Source organism: Amblyomma maculatum, chromosome 1, assembly GCF_055883805.1.
Source record: "Amblyomma maculatum isolate TAMU_Amacu chromosome 1, ASM5588380v1, whole genome shotgun sequence".
Taxonomy (NCBI): Eukaryota; Metazoa; Arthropoda; class Arachnida; order Ixodida; family Ixodidae; genus Amblyomma; species Amblyomma maculatum.
In genome coordinates this window covers 325,508,083-325,522,613 of record NC_139344.1, presented here as the reverse complement: position 1 = coordinate 325,522,613, position 14,531 = coordinate 325,508,083, and the positions used below count along the sequence as shown (strand labels likewise).

At 43.9% G+C, this 14,531-nt stretch overlaps 1 protein-coding gene across 1 annotated transcript; it reads right to left on the bottom strand.

Moving 5' to 3' along the window:
* Positions 1-1,098: 1,098 nt before the first annotated feature.
* Positions 1,099-14,141, bottom strand: LOC146207328 (NAD(P)H oxidoreductase RTN4IP1, mitochondrial-like). The gene is made up of 9 exons (XM_084585715.1): positions 13,737-14,141; positions 13,494-13,645; positions 11,133-11,201; positions 10,920-11,044; positions 10,339-10,387; positions 9,938-10,074; positions 3,856-4,039; positions 2,614-2,706; positions 1,099-2,118 (listed from the first exon to the last, which is right to left on the bottom strand). Exons 1-9 carry the CDS (start codon positions 13,960-13,962, stop codon positions 1,975-1,977), a joined length of 1,179 nt encoding a protein of 392 aa, XP_084441841.1. The 5' UTR covers positions 13,963-14,141; the 3' UTR covers positions 1,099-1,974.
* Positions 14,142-14,531: the final 390 nt, after the last annotated feature.

Here is a 14,531-nt window from a genome sequence, read left to right as displayed (position 1 = left end):
CACCGGAAGGTAGGGTTGGCGACCGTGGTGGCTGCCTGCTCTCTGTTCCGAGTTAAATTCGACCCCGTTATTTTGGAAGTACGAGTAAGGCTTACTGTTGGTGCAGTCCCAGCCAACATTCATGTAAAGCAGCCATGGACAGGTGATATGGGTCTCGCACTGGTTAGGCCACGTCCGGGTTCGATTAATTGACACCATTAATGATTGTGAAAATAGCACTCCTCAGACTTGAACTGCATGTTACAGAGTCGACCACGCATCTCTGACGTGCGTACAACGGCAAGCGTGCTGAAACAGGGACAGCCTCGCCTCCAGTAGTAGGCCGACTACATAGCTTCTATTTTGATTTTATGGGCTTTGCGCCGTTCGCGCCAGTCTGTGGTGGCGACAGCCACTGGCTGCGCTTCAGCCTGCTAGCCGATCGCAGTTGCTTTCCGACGTTTCCGACGACCATTGGCGGTATTTTCTGTCACTTCTATCCACGTGGTTCTTCTACTGCTTCAAAGATATGCGTTTATCAAGTGCCGCTCACCACAGGCTGCTTGTGAGGGGGAACCGCCGCTACCTTGTCACGCCATGAAGGATGCCAAAGAAGCCCTTACCATTCTCAAACAGTTCTGCTTTGGCGCTTCTGACGGTGTGTATGTGAGAAAGCACTGATGGAAATGTGAAAAATAGTTACTATTGCACAGTTCTTATCTAAAAAGCAGCCAATCATAGCCCAATTTTCGCAAGTGGTTCTTGTCAGTTTTTCGGGGGCCACTCAATAATTCAAACTGCAATTTGAAGCTTTTTTTCCAGTTCTGTGAAGTTCGAATTAACGTGGTTTTACTATATATTGCATCAGAATGGTTCAAGCACTATTTCGAGTAGTGGTGCCTGATGTGGAGTAGCAGTCCTACACTGCACAAGAGCCAGTGGTTGCTTGGGGCTGGCACCACGTCTGTGTTATAGGATGTGTACGCCTTCGAAAGAGACAACTATCAAGCCTCCCATCTGCAGCAGACATTCCGATAGCCTGCCGGTTTACCAAATGCAGCACTAGGAACGAGGGCCTGAGTTGGCTGCCACTCATGGAGAAATGACAGCAGCTGACATTAGCGAAGTCTGTGATTGCATTGCATCACACTCCAAGCATCTTTATTTATTTGGGCAATTCGTATAGCGGCACTGTCGAGAATGTCCATTGGTACTTCTAGTGTGGAAAGTAAATAATAGATAACCACAGGTGTGTGCACCACAATTTTAAGTGAAAAAAAAAAAAAGGCATTGTTTTTGGTAACATCTACTCAATTTCTTTTCCTTGAGAGAGAATTTACCGACATCAACTTACCTTATTATGGAGTTTATAGTAGAAAGTATGTAGGTCATCATTGTTTGTCTGCCTCTTGTGAAGCAGAACCAGTTTATTATGTATTATCAGCATCAAATGAAATGCAAACTGTATAACTTAAATGTAAGAAAAACAATACTAGTTGCTGCAGTGGAAATACAGGTGGGCTGAATTAACACTTTGGTACAGCTGGCCAGACAGCATCAAAAGTGCAGATCATGTATGCTATTATTATTCCTCCCACAGGCGTGATCTCATTGCTTGTCTCATCAGCATTTGATGCTGGTTGCATGCTTACACAATGAAATTGCACGCAATCTGTTAAAGCACTTTGAAACACATTCTGTTATTCTATACAACATCAAACTCGTCTTGCATTTTCAAACAACTAACAGTATTCTAAACATTCCTCACAGGTATCAGCATAAGCTTTTAGAACTCTGAAGCCACAATAATGCTAATTTTCTTTGCAGCCTGAACACCAAGTCTCAAAATAAAGTCTGCTCTTTTCTGTGACTCGCACAGTCAGGCTTGCACTGTCAGGCCATAGTCCCAGGCATTGCGAATATGGAACTTTTTCGTGACTTCTGTATAAACCCTTCTATGGGCCCCTCTTCATGTACAGTCCGTGAGGTCCCAGATCACGCCATTTGCAGCTTGCCCATAGGTCCTTGTTGCCCAACCGTCGAGATGACAATCTTTCCCCTCGCGTGGCCTTCTTTCATCTTCCGGTAGGCTTCGGGAATCTCCGTGAAAGCAAAGGGGCTGCTCACAACAGGAGTTATCTGCAAGGGGGCAGCAGTAGGTGAAATCCTGCAATGGTTTTCTACAAGTCACTGCTTTATATACCAACCAAATGCCGGGTTGTACTACTACTGCCCTTACAGATTTGTGGGCAAGAGCAACCTGTCCGGAACATACTGCATTGAGGGAGCATCATCTTTGCCATTTGTTAGAGCTGCAAAAAATGGGCCAACTTTCTGCGTGGATTACACATAGCTTACAAGAGCGCAGCGACACAACGGGCGTCCACTGCGTCTCTTCTCTATCTGTCAGTGTTGCTGCGCTCTATAGTAAGCTATATATTCCTACCAACTTGTTCGAATTTCTTCACTGCAGGCATTAGTTCTTTCAAAAACCATTCTTTTAGTGCATGCGCAGGGTGTAAGGCAGCAACAGTTACAACTAATGGAGGACCGTGTACTGCAAATACCTTGGCCACCATAATGACAGGCTGCCAGTGACTAGGCTTTGGTGAGGTTCGCTTTACAACAGCCCACCTTGCCAAGGTCGACAAGCTCTGCCATATCCTTCAGAGCATCTGCATTGGTGCAGAAGAAAGCCCAACGTGCACTGCGGCCATCCAGCAGTTCCTGCAAGGTGCAGAGAAAAAGGTTCAATAAACTGAAAACGAAACCATGCCAACTGTATCGGACACCTGTCAGAAGTTTGTACTTTTGCTGGTTGGTGACACAGTGATCACATCATCACAACTCTACTGCAAGGCAATTGCTGGCGAGCAGTTCACTCGGAGAGAGAGAAAAAGCTGTAGAAGTGCAACGAGCACCAAGTTTGCTACTTTGTCAACACAAATTGCTCAATTTCATGGGACAAATGAATGCCAGCAGGATCACTTTGCATAAGCTCGCTGCAGGCAACACAGCTCCTCCTCAGCTGCACACAAAGCGATTATGTCCACTCTAGATTGGCATCATGTAAGAAGGAAAGGAAATATAGAAATGCTGGTTGTAGACCAATGCTCGCATGCTTTACTTTGCACTCTTATGCTCTGTATGAGTAGAGGTGTTTAGTTTCAGTAAGTTGTTCCACTTTCATCCAATGCACTTGAAATTCCTGTTAAAACCTAACAATACTTGCGGCACTGCGTGCAATGAGGCCAAAATTTACAAACAGATAAGTTGCACTGGTGCTCTTCTTAGCCATTTCACTTTGTAGCTGGTCTTTACCATACACTCGGATTACAGGCCTTGGATTAGAGGCCCATACACTGGTGCTGCTCTTAGTCAATTCTGCATGGTACATTAAATACACTAAAATGCTGGTCGGGATCCTCTAACTCTTGGGAGGTGCCTCATGGGCACAAAGCATTGAATCACATGAACAACTTCAGCTGAAATGCACAGAAAGAGCCACACCAGGAACCTCAAAGGCAAACACTACTGGCTGTCCCTAGCATGCTGTCGCGGCTCCCAGTCGGAGGGAGTCATGGCCATGGGCAAGCAGGAAGGAGCTCTGCTGACCACAATACATGCAACAAAATGTGATACAGCCAAGATTCAACCCTGCAATCTAGGGCTCAGCACAAGCACCACAGCCAAAAAGCACTGAGGCAATGACATTCGGATGAATTAGCCTGACGAGCGCTAGGTAATCTCGAAACAGCACAACATGTCGCCTCAAGCTGTCAGTAATCCCAGATTGGATGCGACAGTTTTCCATAGATTCATTGCAGGCTATCCCAAGCCTGAAAGCATGTAATGAATGGACGGTTGGCCCCTCACCTTGGCTGTAAGCTGCAGGGCCTGAAAGGCAGACAGTGCTGTTCCCGACACAAGCCCCAAATCGTCGGTGTTCCTTAGCACTGGTGACACAACTGTGACATAGGTTGAGAGACGACCCCTGTGAAGGAGCTTGGTTGGAGACATGCCTTGGTGAGCACCGACACAGTCCAGGATGAAGTCATACCTGCAGAAGTGTAGTCATGTGCAATCCACAGGTTGAATACAAAGCTTAGACAACGTTAGAAAACAACTAAAACCCTGAAATGAAATAAAATTAGCAGTTTAGTCCATACTACGCCTAGATTATTCTACTGCAGGAATGCATTCATGCTGAGCCTTGTTCGGTTGCCATAAACAAAGTATACAGTTTTTGAGGAAAAAAATATTTTGAATCACAAGTGTGCTCTGTGCTGTCATGCAGGAGAGCTAGTAACAGCATGTGGTAACTGAAGTAAGACACATAGTTTATGCTGGTTACATCAAATATGTCATGCGAAGAAGTAATCAATGCAAGATGCACTTCTGGTAGTGGCTGGAAGTAGGTTAACAATTGTGACTTTTGAGTGGTTCGTGCATGAACAGTGGCAACCATTGTGATTTCAAAATCTGGTCACCCTGTGGACATGCGGCGCCATTTGGCACCGCCACCGCAATGCTTGTTTGAACGACTGTCCAGCGGCAGTCCTTAGTGCTGGCGCACACACGCTAGAAACTCTCCCAGACTAGCAACTTTGTACCCTCGCAGTGTCGTTATTGCAGGCAGTATTTAAAAAAAATGTTCACGGTTAGTACTGCTTCACTTGAGGATACCTGAAGTAATACTTAGAACAAGAACGACACAAAATTTCGGAACTCCTTTGAACCTCGCTACTGCACCTATGGATGTCCTGTAACCTTGGTGGATGGAACCGTGGCAAACTTATTGGAATTGAAAATGGAGTTGTTAAATGTATTCTTGCATTAAGAACTTGTAGCAGCCAGTGCACTTTAACACAGATGCAAGAAATGCGCATTCTCTATCTCCTGATTCCACTGCAATTACATGCAAATATTTAATAGTACTTGGGTACTTTGAAACTGAAGATGGCTACAGCTTGCTACTGCTGGAAAGAACTATTTAGTACAAACCCATCTCATCGGTGCTTCCATTTATGTGGTGAAGTTGAATATGTTTATTGATTTATCTGGCATTCCCAGCCATCCAAGAAACTTGCACCTGAGTGAGCACATTCATGTCCCACATAATGGTAGCGGAAGTCATGAAGTGGAATGCCACAATTGGGCCAGCAATGTGTCACAACCACTGCTGCCTCTTTTTTTTTGCAGTGTTGAACCTGCATGTTCTCTTTTCTCTCCATCCCGTTACTCTACCTGTCCCATTTCTTATGTGAATGAATAAGCAGCCGTGCATGTGATATGCCTGACTATGATTGATCACTGGTTATTGCACTCAGCTACTCAAACTCTGCTTGAAGAAAAAACAAAAGTTTACTGAGCTTATTTGTGGCACTAATGCAAATTTAAAGGCATGAATTAGGGACATTGCAGTGTCCCTAATTCATGCTACTCAGAACTAACACACCAGATGATATTTTGTATCAGCATAGCTGTAGCGAAAATTTGCAATGACACAGGGGAAAATGCCTTAGGAATTGTTTTGATGGCTTAGAGGGGTACAGAAATAAAGTTTTGTTTAGTGTAACGCTGTCACATTAATAAATTCCATCAGTGCATTAATATACTCTGTTAATACACCTGATAGCGTCAACACACTACAGACACGATCATTAAAAAAATGCGGCACCTTTAATGAAATTTGCTAAGTGGTTGGTGGGAAGTGACGTCGCCAGAATGGAAGAGTTCCCACAGGCTGCAGGGTAGCGACTTCACCAGGCCTAACTGGCTGGAGGAACATGTCACCGATAGGAAGTAACAACAATACATTTCGATCTATCTTCATTGCATACTAGTCGCTACTTCTAGACACCTTCTGGGGTATGTCTAACCAACAGCTGGATGGCCTGAAGAGATGCCTGGTTGTGTGCAGGAAAACATATAGGGGTCTGCAAATGCAACAATGAAAGCATGACAGAAAAACATGATGCTGTCACACTGCCCACAAGTAATGTAATCAAGTGCCTTTTATAATTTTTCTGCTTTCTGAGTATGCGTATGGCATTTCTAACCGTGGATTGCCGGTTAAATTCACCTACATGTCATATGCATCATTCCAAAGCAAAAGCACCCTAAGAAAAATTTAGTGTCTGCACCTGTTTGTACATTTGACGCTTGGTAATTATAGCCATTCCAAATATAAGATTGCAGGCACATGGTATCTTGCTGTGTCATGCTTTTGGTATTGCCCTTTGTCAAACGCAACTGACAGGTTGCAGTTAATGAACTTATCTCAAAACCACCACTACCACTTTTACTAAGAAAAAGTGCCAGGTGAGTCACCATGGAAACTTGACATTTATGGCGCGCTTTCTTTCTAGAAATGCTCGTTCAATTCTTCACAAGGTTTACCTACCAATCTAGGATAACTTTAAAATGAGGTTTCCTGAGCTTTCAACCCTTTTCGTTCATGAAGTCTCAACCATTTCACAACCACTGTGCTTAGGAACCATCTTGTGAATTGCAGACATAGAAAAAGGCCATAGGGCTAACAAACATTCGGTGAAAAACGAATGTGTGTTTTGCCGTTGTGCTGATAAACTGACACTGCATGGCAGTGCTCAATGTTTCCCCATTGACAGAGGGGCAGGGTGTGTGCTGCACATGTTGTGATAAAATACTGTTTCTTTTCTGCCATGGTTAGCTTCACCGGCATAGTCAAATGAACCTCTTCTAAAAGAGGGAAATTACTGTGCTACTCAGTGGTCTGCTATCAGTGAATTTGCATAAACAGATTTTGTGAAGTGTGTGTGTTTAATTGCCATCCTAATCACAACATTAAAATTTACTTGGCAATAGGAAAATGAGGTTCAGAAGCTGAATGGGTACATAAGCAAGACACATGCCCATGCTATGATGTAAGGAGGAACCCAACTCCTTCACACTTATCATGTTTGTTTTACAACACCTATATGACAATCCCATTGCAGTTCCAAATTTCGTGGTCTTTATTCATATGCTTGCTGTAATACATGCATTATCAGTAAAAATGGGAGCAGGAGACAAAATTGACGTGAAAATTACTGACTCATACATGCCTTCTTGGTGTCATCATCATCATCATCAGCCTGATTATACCCACTGCAGGACGAAGGCCTCTCCCATATTTCTCCACTTAACCCGGTTCTGTGCTAGCTGCATCCACTTGACCCCTGCGAACTTCTTAATCTCATCCGCCCACCTAACTTTCTGCCGCCCCCTGCTACACTTTCCTTCCCTTGGAATCCAGTTTGTTACCCTCAGCGACCATCGGTTATCCTCTCTTCGCACCACATGTCCTGCCCATGTCCATTTCTTCTTCTTAATTTCCACTAGAATGTCGGTAACTTGAGTTATTTCTCTGACCCACTCTGCACGCTTTCTATCTCCTAATGTTACCCCTACCATTTTTCGTTCCATAGCCCTCTGGGTTGTACTCAACTTAAGTAGAACTCTCTTGGTTAGCCTCCACGTTTCAGCCCCATAGGTGAGTACAGGCAAGATACAACCGTTGTATACTTTCCTCTTGAGCGATACCGGTAAGCTGCTAGTCATAATCTGCGAGTGCTTGCCAAATGCGCTCCATGCCAATCTTATTCTTCTCGTTATTTCCTTTTCATGGTCCGGATCTGCAGTTACTACCTGTCCTAAGTAGACATATTCACCTACTACTTCCAGTATTTCGCTACCTAATGTAAACTGCTGTTCCTTCCCGAGGCTGTTGAACATTACCTTAGTCTTCTGCATATTGATTTTCAAGCCTACCTTTCTACTTTTTCTGTCTAGGTCATCAATCATTATTTGCAGTTCATCCCCCGAGTTGCTTAGCAAGGCAATGTCATCAGCAAATCGCAGATTACTGAGGTATTCTCCATCTACCCTTATCCCTAACTGCTCCCATTCCAAGTCTCTGAATACTTCCTCTAAACAAGCTGTGAATAGTACTGGGGAGGTTGTGTCTCCTTGCCTAACACCTTTCTTTATGGGAATTTCATTACTTTCTTTATGCAGAACTATGGTTGCTGTGCAGCCACTATATATATCTTCCAGCACTTTCACGTATGGCTCGTCTACCCCCTGATTTCGCAATGCCTGCATCACCGCCGAGGTTTCAACTGAGTCAAATGCTTTTTCGTAATCAATGAATGCTATGTATAAGGGCTGGTTATATTCCGAGCATTTTTCTATCACCTGATTGATGGTATGGATATGATCGATAGTAGAGTACCGTTTCCGAAACCCTGCTTGATCCTTTGCTTGATTGCAGTCTAAGGTTGTTCTGATTCTATTAGTGATTACCTTAGTAAATACCTTATACGTAACAGACAGTAAGCTGATTGGTCTGTAATTTTAAGGTCCTTAGAGTCCCCTTTCTTGTGAATGAGGATAATGTTTGCGTTCTTCCATGGTTCCGGTACCGTCGATGACACCAGGCACTGCGTATACAGGGTGGCCAGTTTTTCTAGCACGATATCCCCCCCGTCCTTCAGCACATCTGTAGTTATCTGATTCTCTCCAGCTGATTTCCCCCTTTTCATAGTTTCTAGTGCTTTCTTGACCTCGTCCTTCGTCACTGGTGGAACGTCTGACTGTTTTTCTCTACCGCCAATCTCATTACGGTCCTGACTACTTTGGCTACTGTAGAGATCTGTATAGAACTCCTCGGCTATTTTGACTATCTTCTTTCTTGACTATTCTTGGTGTCACCTACTACAAAAAAAAAAAAAAAAAAAAAGAAAATAAACGTCCCACTAACTCTGTGTCAGATCTCTAGAAGAGTACATACAGGTAAGAGCAAAGTTTCGAGCGCACCCGAGCTTAGCCAGTGCATACTTGATGTAAGGCACCTAATATGGGTAACCGGGTAAATTGGATGTTCAAGCAAATAACTCGGCCAAGGCAGACAGAATCACAAAACCACCAAACTGCAAGTCAGTACCCATGTTTTGGTTCTTCCATGTGCTTCTTGTGCCGTCTAATTTGTATGGCAGGGGTGTGAGTCATGCAAATTGTAGCCAAACATGACGCTACCACTTTTTGTTTTCTTGGCCCCCTTGCAGAGAGTTTTAGCCAGATTTTCTGGCTGTTCACTAAAGCACCTACAGAAGGGCTAACATCTCATGGTTGTTGACAAAGTATGGGATCTTCTGTAAGATGGCCAATTCTTCAGGTGCCCACATAACTGACCTTTGCAGGTGTCCCAGTTGTATCATACGTGTGACATTGCCTTTTGTTTTGGTGTGCTGAGAGTCCACCTAGTATGAGCACTGGATTATATGTCCCTCGTGAGTGTTTATCACAAAAGGTGGGAATACCAGGTAGCACAAATGCACCTAACTATCCAAATAGCAAAGTGGCAATGAAACAAGCACAACAAAGGCAGAACTTGCGAGGAAAAAGCAGTTACAAAGGATGTCTCCAGAAATCCTGCTGAAGCACCTTTACCAATTAGTGAGTAGCTGTAGGTTTCAGCCTATTCTCTGTTAGTTACTTTTTGCATTTGTAGGAGAACATATCTGCTCACTGTTTTGAAGCGGATTGATTGCAACCCTCATAATCCTAAAATATTAGCTGTTCGGCCTGAACAGCAGAATGTGCCCAATTACGTGTAAACCGGAAGGCCAGCCACACATTCCTATTATTCTTGGCAAGGTACAAAACCTGTGCATGCAACACTTGTTCTGCTGTACTCTCAGCATTTTATTTATTTATTATTATTATTTTTTTGTAGTCCCCCCTCTCTGCTACATTCTCTTTTCATCCGCATAGCAAACTAACTCACTGGGCACATGTTGCACAGCACGCCAGGCTATGTGGCACTGCTGGAATTTGTGTAAACCGGTGCACACTATTTTTTTCTACGTAGCATCCATGAGGGTATTAGCTGCAATGCTGCCCGAGGAGTGCTGCCAAAGCTACCAACACACACCTGGGGCCTTGCAGTAGCTGAGCCTCGTAGTCTGGCGCCATGTAGTCAATGACGTTATCTGCGCCAAGCTTTGAAACCAGCTCTGCCGCTCCAGTGCTACACGTGGCAGTGACAATCCCATTCCAAGCTTTCAGAAGCTGCAAAGGCAAAGCGTGCAACAATGCCTGCTAATGAGCTATGGAAAATAATCAAGACACTCATATTGCAGAGCTGCTGGCCACCATATTGAACAACATACAGGTGTGCAACACAATGCAAAACTAATACAACTTTTACCCACATTCATGAAAGAAAGTGATGCAGTTCTAGGCAGGCTTACGCACAAATGTGCTTCAAAAAGGCAGGTGCGGAATAAGGCCAGAGCCACAAGTAGTAATGGATAGAGCAAAAGTAAAATGTACCTGCACTGCAAAGGTTCCAACGCCTCCAGAGGCTCCCAAGACTAAGCATCTATCACAAAAAGAAGAGATAGAAGATATGAGGGAATCAGAGACGATGCACAACTCAGGGGTCGGTTGTTCCACTCATTAGTGGAGTGGAATCAGTGGAGTGGACTACTGAATCGTATGTGAACCAACTAAGGATTGCTTCGTAAACCAGCATAACTAGTTAAGATTTCCACCTGGGTTGTACACATATATTATGCTGAGGCATGCAAAAGGATAGAAAAATAAAGAGCCTCTGCCCGTGCCACAAAGTATAATGGGCTCTGGGTTGTACACAGCAGAAGTTTTCTTAGAAAGCATACTACCTTTGCAAAATATGGTAGCGAAGAACAAATTATAAAATAAAAATATAGAGGATTAGTGCAATCCTGGTAATTTGGAGTACGAAACATAAGTCAAAGTTCAAAGGCTCTCAGATCTGCTGTTTTTCCATGTAATGTCTCTCCACACTGTAGTTTGCAGAAAGCATTCACATGCTTTTACTGCTGATGCTTAGCGTCCCTACAATTTGTGTGAAGATGCTGTTTTGGACTTGCCTTTTACTTCGAGTGGTGTATCGGCTGAGGTTGCCCACAGTACGGATGCCGGCCCATGCTGTTAAACCTGCATAGGGTAAGGCTGCACACTGCAGGTGGTCCTTAGTCTTTGGCTTCTTTGATATCTGTACAGCAAAGAGCACTCGTGTAAACACTTTATCTAAAAATACTGCCATTGGCTGCAGCAGCATGCGTGAAGAGTAAAGTACATACAATGCTCGCAGGTACCGCAATGTACTCTGCATGAGACCCCTGACGGCCAGCCAAGGTAGCACCCCACACCTGCAAAGGAAACTCTACTGTGTACCACAATGCAAACCACAAAGCGAGCTAAGTCTCAAGAGGAAGGAAGCGAGGATCAAGCAAAATGATGCAATGATGGCATAACACACTCGGAAGAAGTGTAGTTTTTCAAGTCTCACACAACAGTGGTTTGGCGACTAGTTGATGCGATACTTCGCGGTGACTGGTACAGGCCTAGTTTATGCTTCACTGTATGTACTCCGTCACTGTTTCCAGCACTATATTCAGAAGAAGTGCAATGATTTGCATTGGAAACTGAAGTAAGAACTGCCACAATCATTGTTACGATATAAAACAGTAGATAACACAAGGGCCAGTGCTGAACACTGTCACATTATTGTGCGTACCTTTATCCCTACAGGTATTATCACACTTAGGGAGCAGTGCGCCAGAAAGATAGAGACAGCCAAATTTTGTTCAGGAGTGTTGCAGAATGAATATGGTGCAACTGCACAAACCAACGCATACAAAGAGGATAGGATAGGGACCTTCCTGCAACCTTAATCACAGGCCACCTTCCCCAAAAATTTCATCTTTTTTTGAAAGAGTAGATGAAGTGCTGATGCATGAGGCCCCTGCACGAGCTAATGCCTTAGCTTCAGTGATCCCCCTTTCTGTTTTGTACTGGCCTTTGGTCAAAAGTTTGCAGCTACAAAAGTCGGATTGACAGGCAGATTTGTGTTTGTGATGGCTATGCTTTGTCAGAAACTCTAATGCAGTAGAGCTTACATTACAGTGATGCTAGTATAATCTTTCGTTAAGACATCGACCAGTCTGGTTGATATACCTGTTACTGCTACGTTATTATTTCGAACAAAACACCACGGTCGCTTACAACAGACAGTTGTTTATGCTTTATTTTGTATCAGGGTCTTGACTTCTTTTCTGGGTTCACCACTTTACGCAGTTTCATAAGGTTCACTGGGGCTGAAAAATTATCTTTATGTTGGCCTTCTGGACCGTTCTTGAAAAGATGTGTGAAACCTTATGAATATAAGGTATCAATATAACTTCTTGCTTTCCACTTCTTTTTCTGCCCTTTGCTCATTGCTACTCATGACTTGACCTTCTTTTTTTTTAACACACTGAACACTTTTTGCAAGTGACTGACACTAATAATCCACTGGAGTAGCTGGCAGCACTTAGAAGGGCTGAGAGTTCCATTATGCTTCCTTATACTGTGCAGAAGCAGGACTTATTCAGGACATAGTGGAACCGAAGCCTGGTAGTTCCTTTTTTTACAAATTTTAAGTGCAGCGAATTGTGCTGCAGAAATGGTTTTTCCCCTTAGGTATGTAGCACCAACACAGTGTGGTTATCAGAAAAGTGGAGGCTTAAGCCCACGAAATCAGTGATTCCATTAAGAGGCAGTTATGGGTCACAATCAGAGGGTTCAAACATTCTTCAAAAGCTGTTATAATGCTCCTGGTAGTTCCGTCAAGTGGTTGGATTGTCGCTTCCAGTATGGTCAGAAAGTCATTCACATATCTTACCACATTTAAACCACTGTAACCTTCCAAAGTCCAGGCACCAGGTTATCGCACTCTGCCAACAATAACTCACTCACACAACCTCGTGCACCAACATTTCACACAAAATTAAGTATAGTTGCCTAGAAGGCCAATCAATGTAAAGGTGGATTTTTTTCAGCCCTGGTGAGACATGTGACGGTGTAGAACAACGAACCTAGAAAGGATGCCAAAGCCTGTGCAAAATAATTAGCACCTTTTGTTGCACATAATTAGGTCATTGTGCCCAAAATACGGTTACATTGTGAAACTGGTACACCGGCAAGACTGGTTGTTCTACTACATCAGGGCATTCGAGAAAGCATTGCCGTCTTTGGTTGTGAGAACAAACCTGCTGCAGATCAGACTTTCCTGGCTGCAAAATCTTGGACAAAAACCAGTGCAAAAGAAAGAGACGTCATCGAACCGATGGCATGCTTCACGCATCAGTATTCTATTCTTTCTTTCGAACAGAAAGAGATGACATTCCTGAGTATACAAAGGTGAACTGTGATTAAGGTTGCGTTAAGTTCCCATCTTATTTATCTTGTACGTTTTAATTTGTGCGGTTGTACCATTATTATTCTTCCACAGTCCCAAACGAAATCTAGTTGTAAGTTCAGCGCTTGTCTGTCTCCAGCTGTTTCTTTCTGGTGTGCTGCTAGCTTCTTAATTATTGCAAAACTAGCCCTGTCTTCCGCATTAATTTACGGGCACGTTCAACAATGTACGCGCCAACTTCTGTTCTTCTCAACATCCTCACCTCGTCTCCAACTTGAATATGCTTGACACCATGCCCAACACCGACGACTTCCCCAGAAAAATCCCTCCCTAGGACCATGGGAAATCTTTCCTTGTTGTTGGGAAAATACTGAAGCGTCCTCAGGACGTCTATAACGTTTTTTCCGTATCCATCTGGAAAATAATTTTCCGAGCACATGTTGATCTCGCGTTTAAGCTGCGTTCAGAAATGGTCTACAGGGAATTGAAAAGTGTGCACGGTTACCTAGCATCGCTATGTCAAGTGGGTTCACGCTGGCTGCATGGATTTTAACCAGGACATCGCTTGAGGAAGCCAGTTGCGGAACTCTTGTCTCTTCAAGTAAGACGCTTTCGATGCCACCGAAGCTGTGTGCTTGCCATGCCTTCATTTTTGCGGGCAACCTATGGAGGCTTCGCAATCCGAAAGTACGAACATAGCGATCAGTTCTGAGAAGTGGCCGAATAATCATTGCTTTTTGAGGAACTTTCAGTCTGATGAAACTAATGGCACGACTGTTCTCAGGCGAGAGATTCAAACAATGAGCATGTACGCCAAAGGAGGAGTACCAAGGGATAACGGGCTCCTTTTATCTTACACGCTAACGATTACACCGTCAGTTCACCACCGGCAACAGCACCGATAACAAAAATACACATGTGTTGTGAACAGCGTTGCCTGCCGCTAATGGTTTTTTGGCTGCTTGCAGGCATGGGATTCAACATACTACATCAAACAGTTTTTGCATGCTGTCTCAAATACAAATTTTAAGGTCAGAGCAAGCATTCTCGTTTTATCTTTTGTATTAGAATTTGTTGAAAAACTTGTTTTGCGCCCTCGTCCGCCAGCGTGAGCGCCGTAGCGCCCTCAGAGGACCTTCTGGAACCATCTAGCTAGCAGACGACATGCAGACGACAAGGAACGTCTCCGTGACGGCCGTTGCAGCAAAAAGTAAACTTTGCAGGGAGCAGTTTCTTAGTTTGCTTCCGTCATGTGCTTAGTGAAATAGTTTAATGGTGACGCTTCGAAGAGTGCATTTGC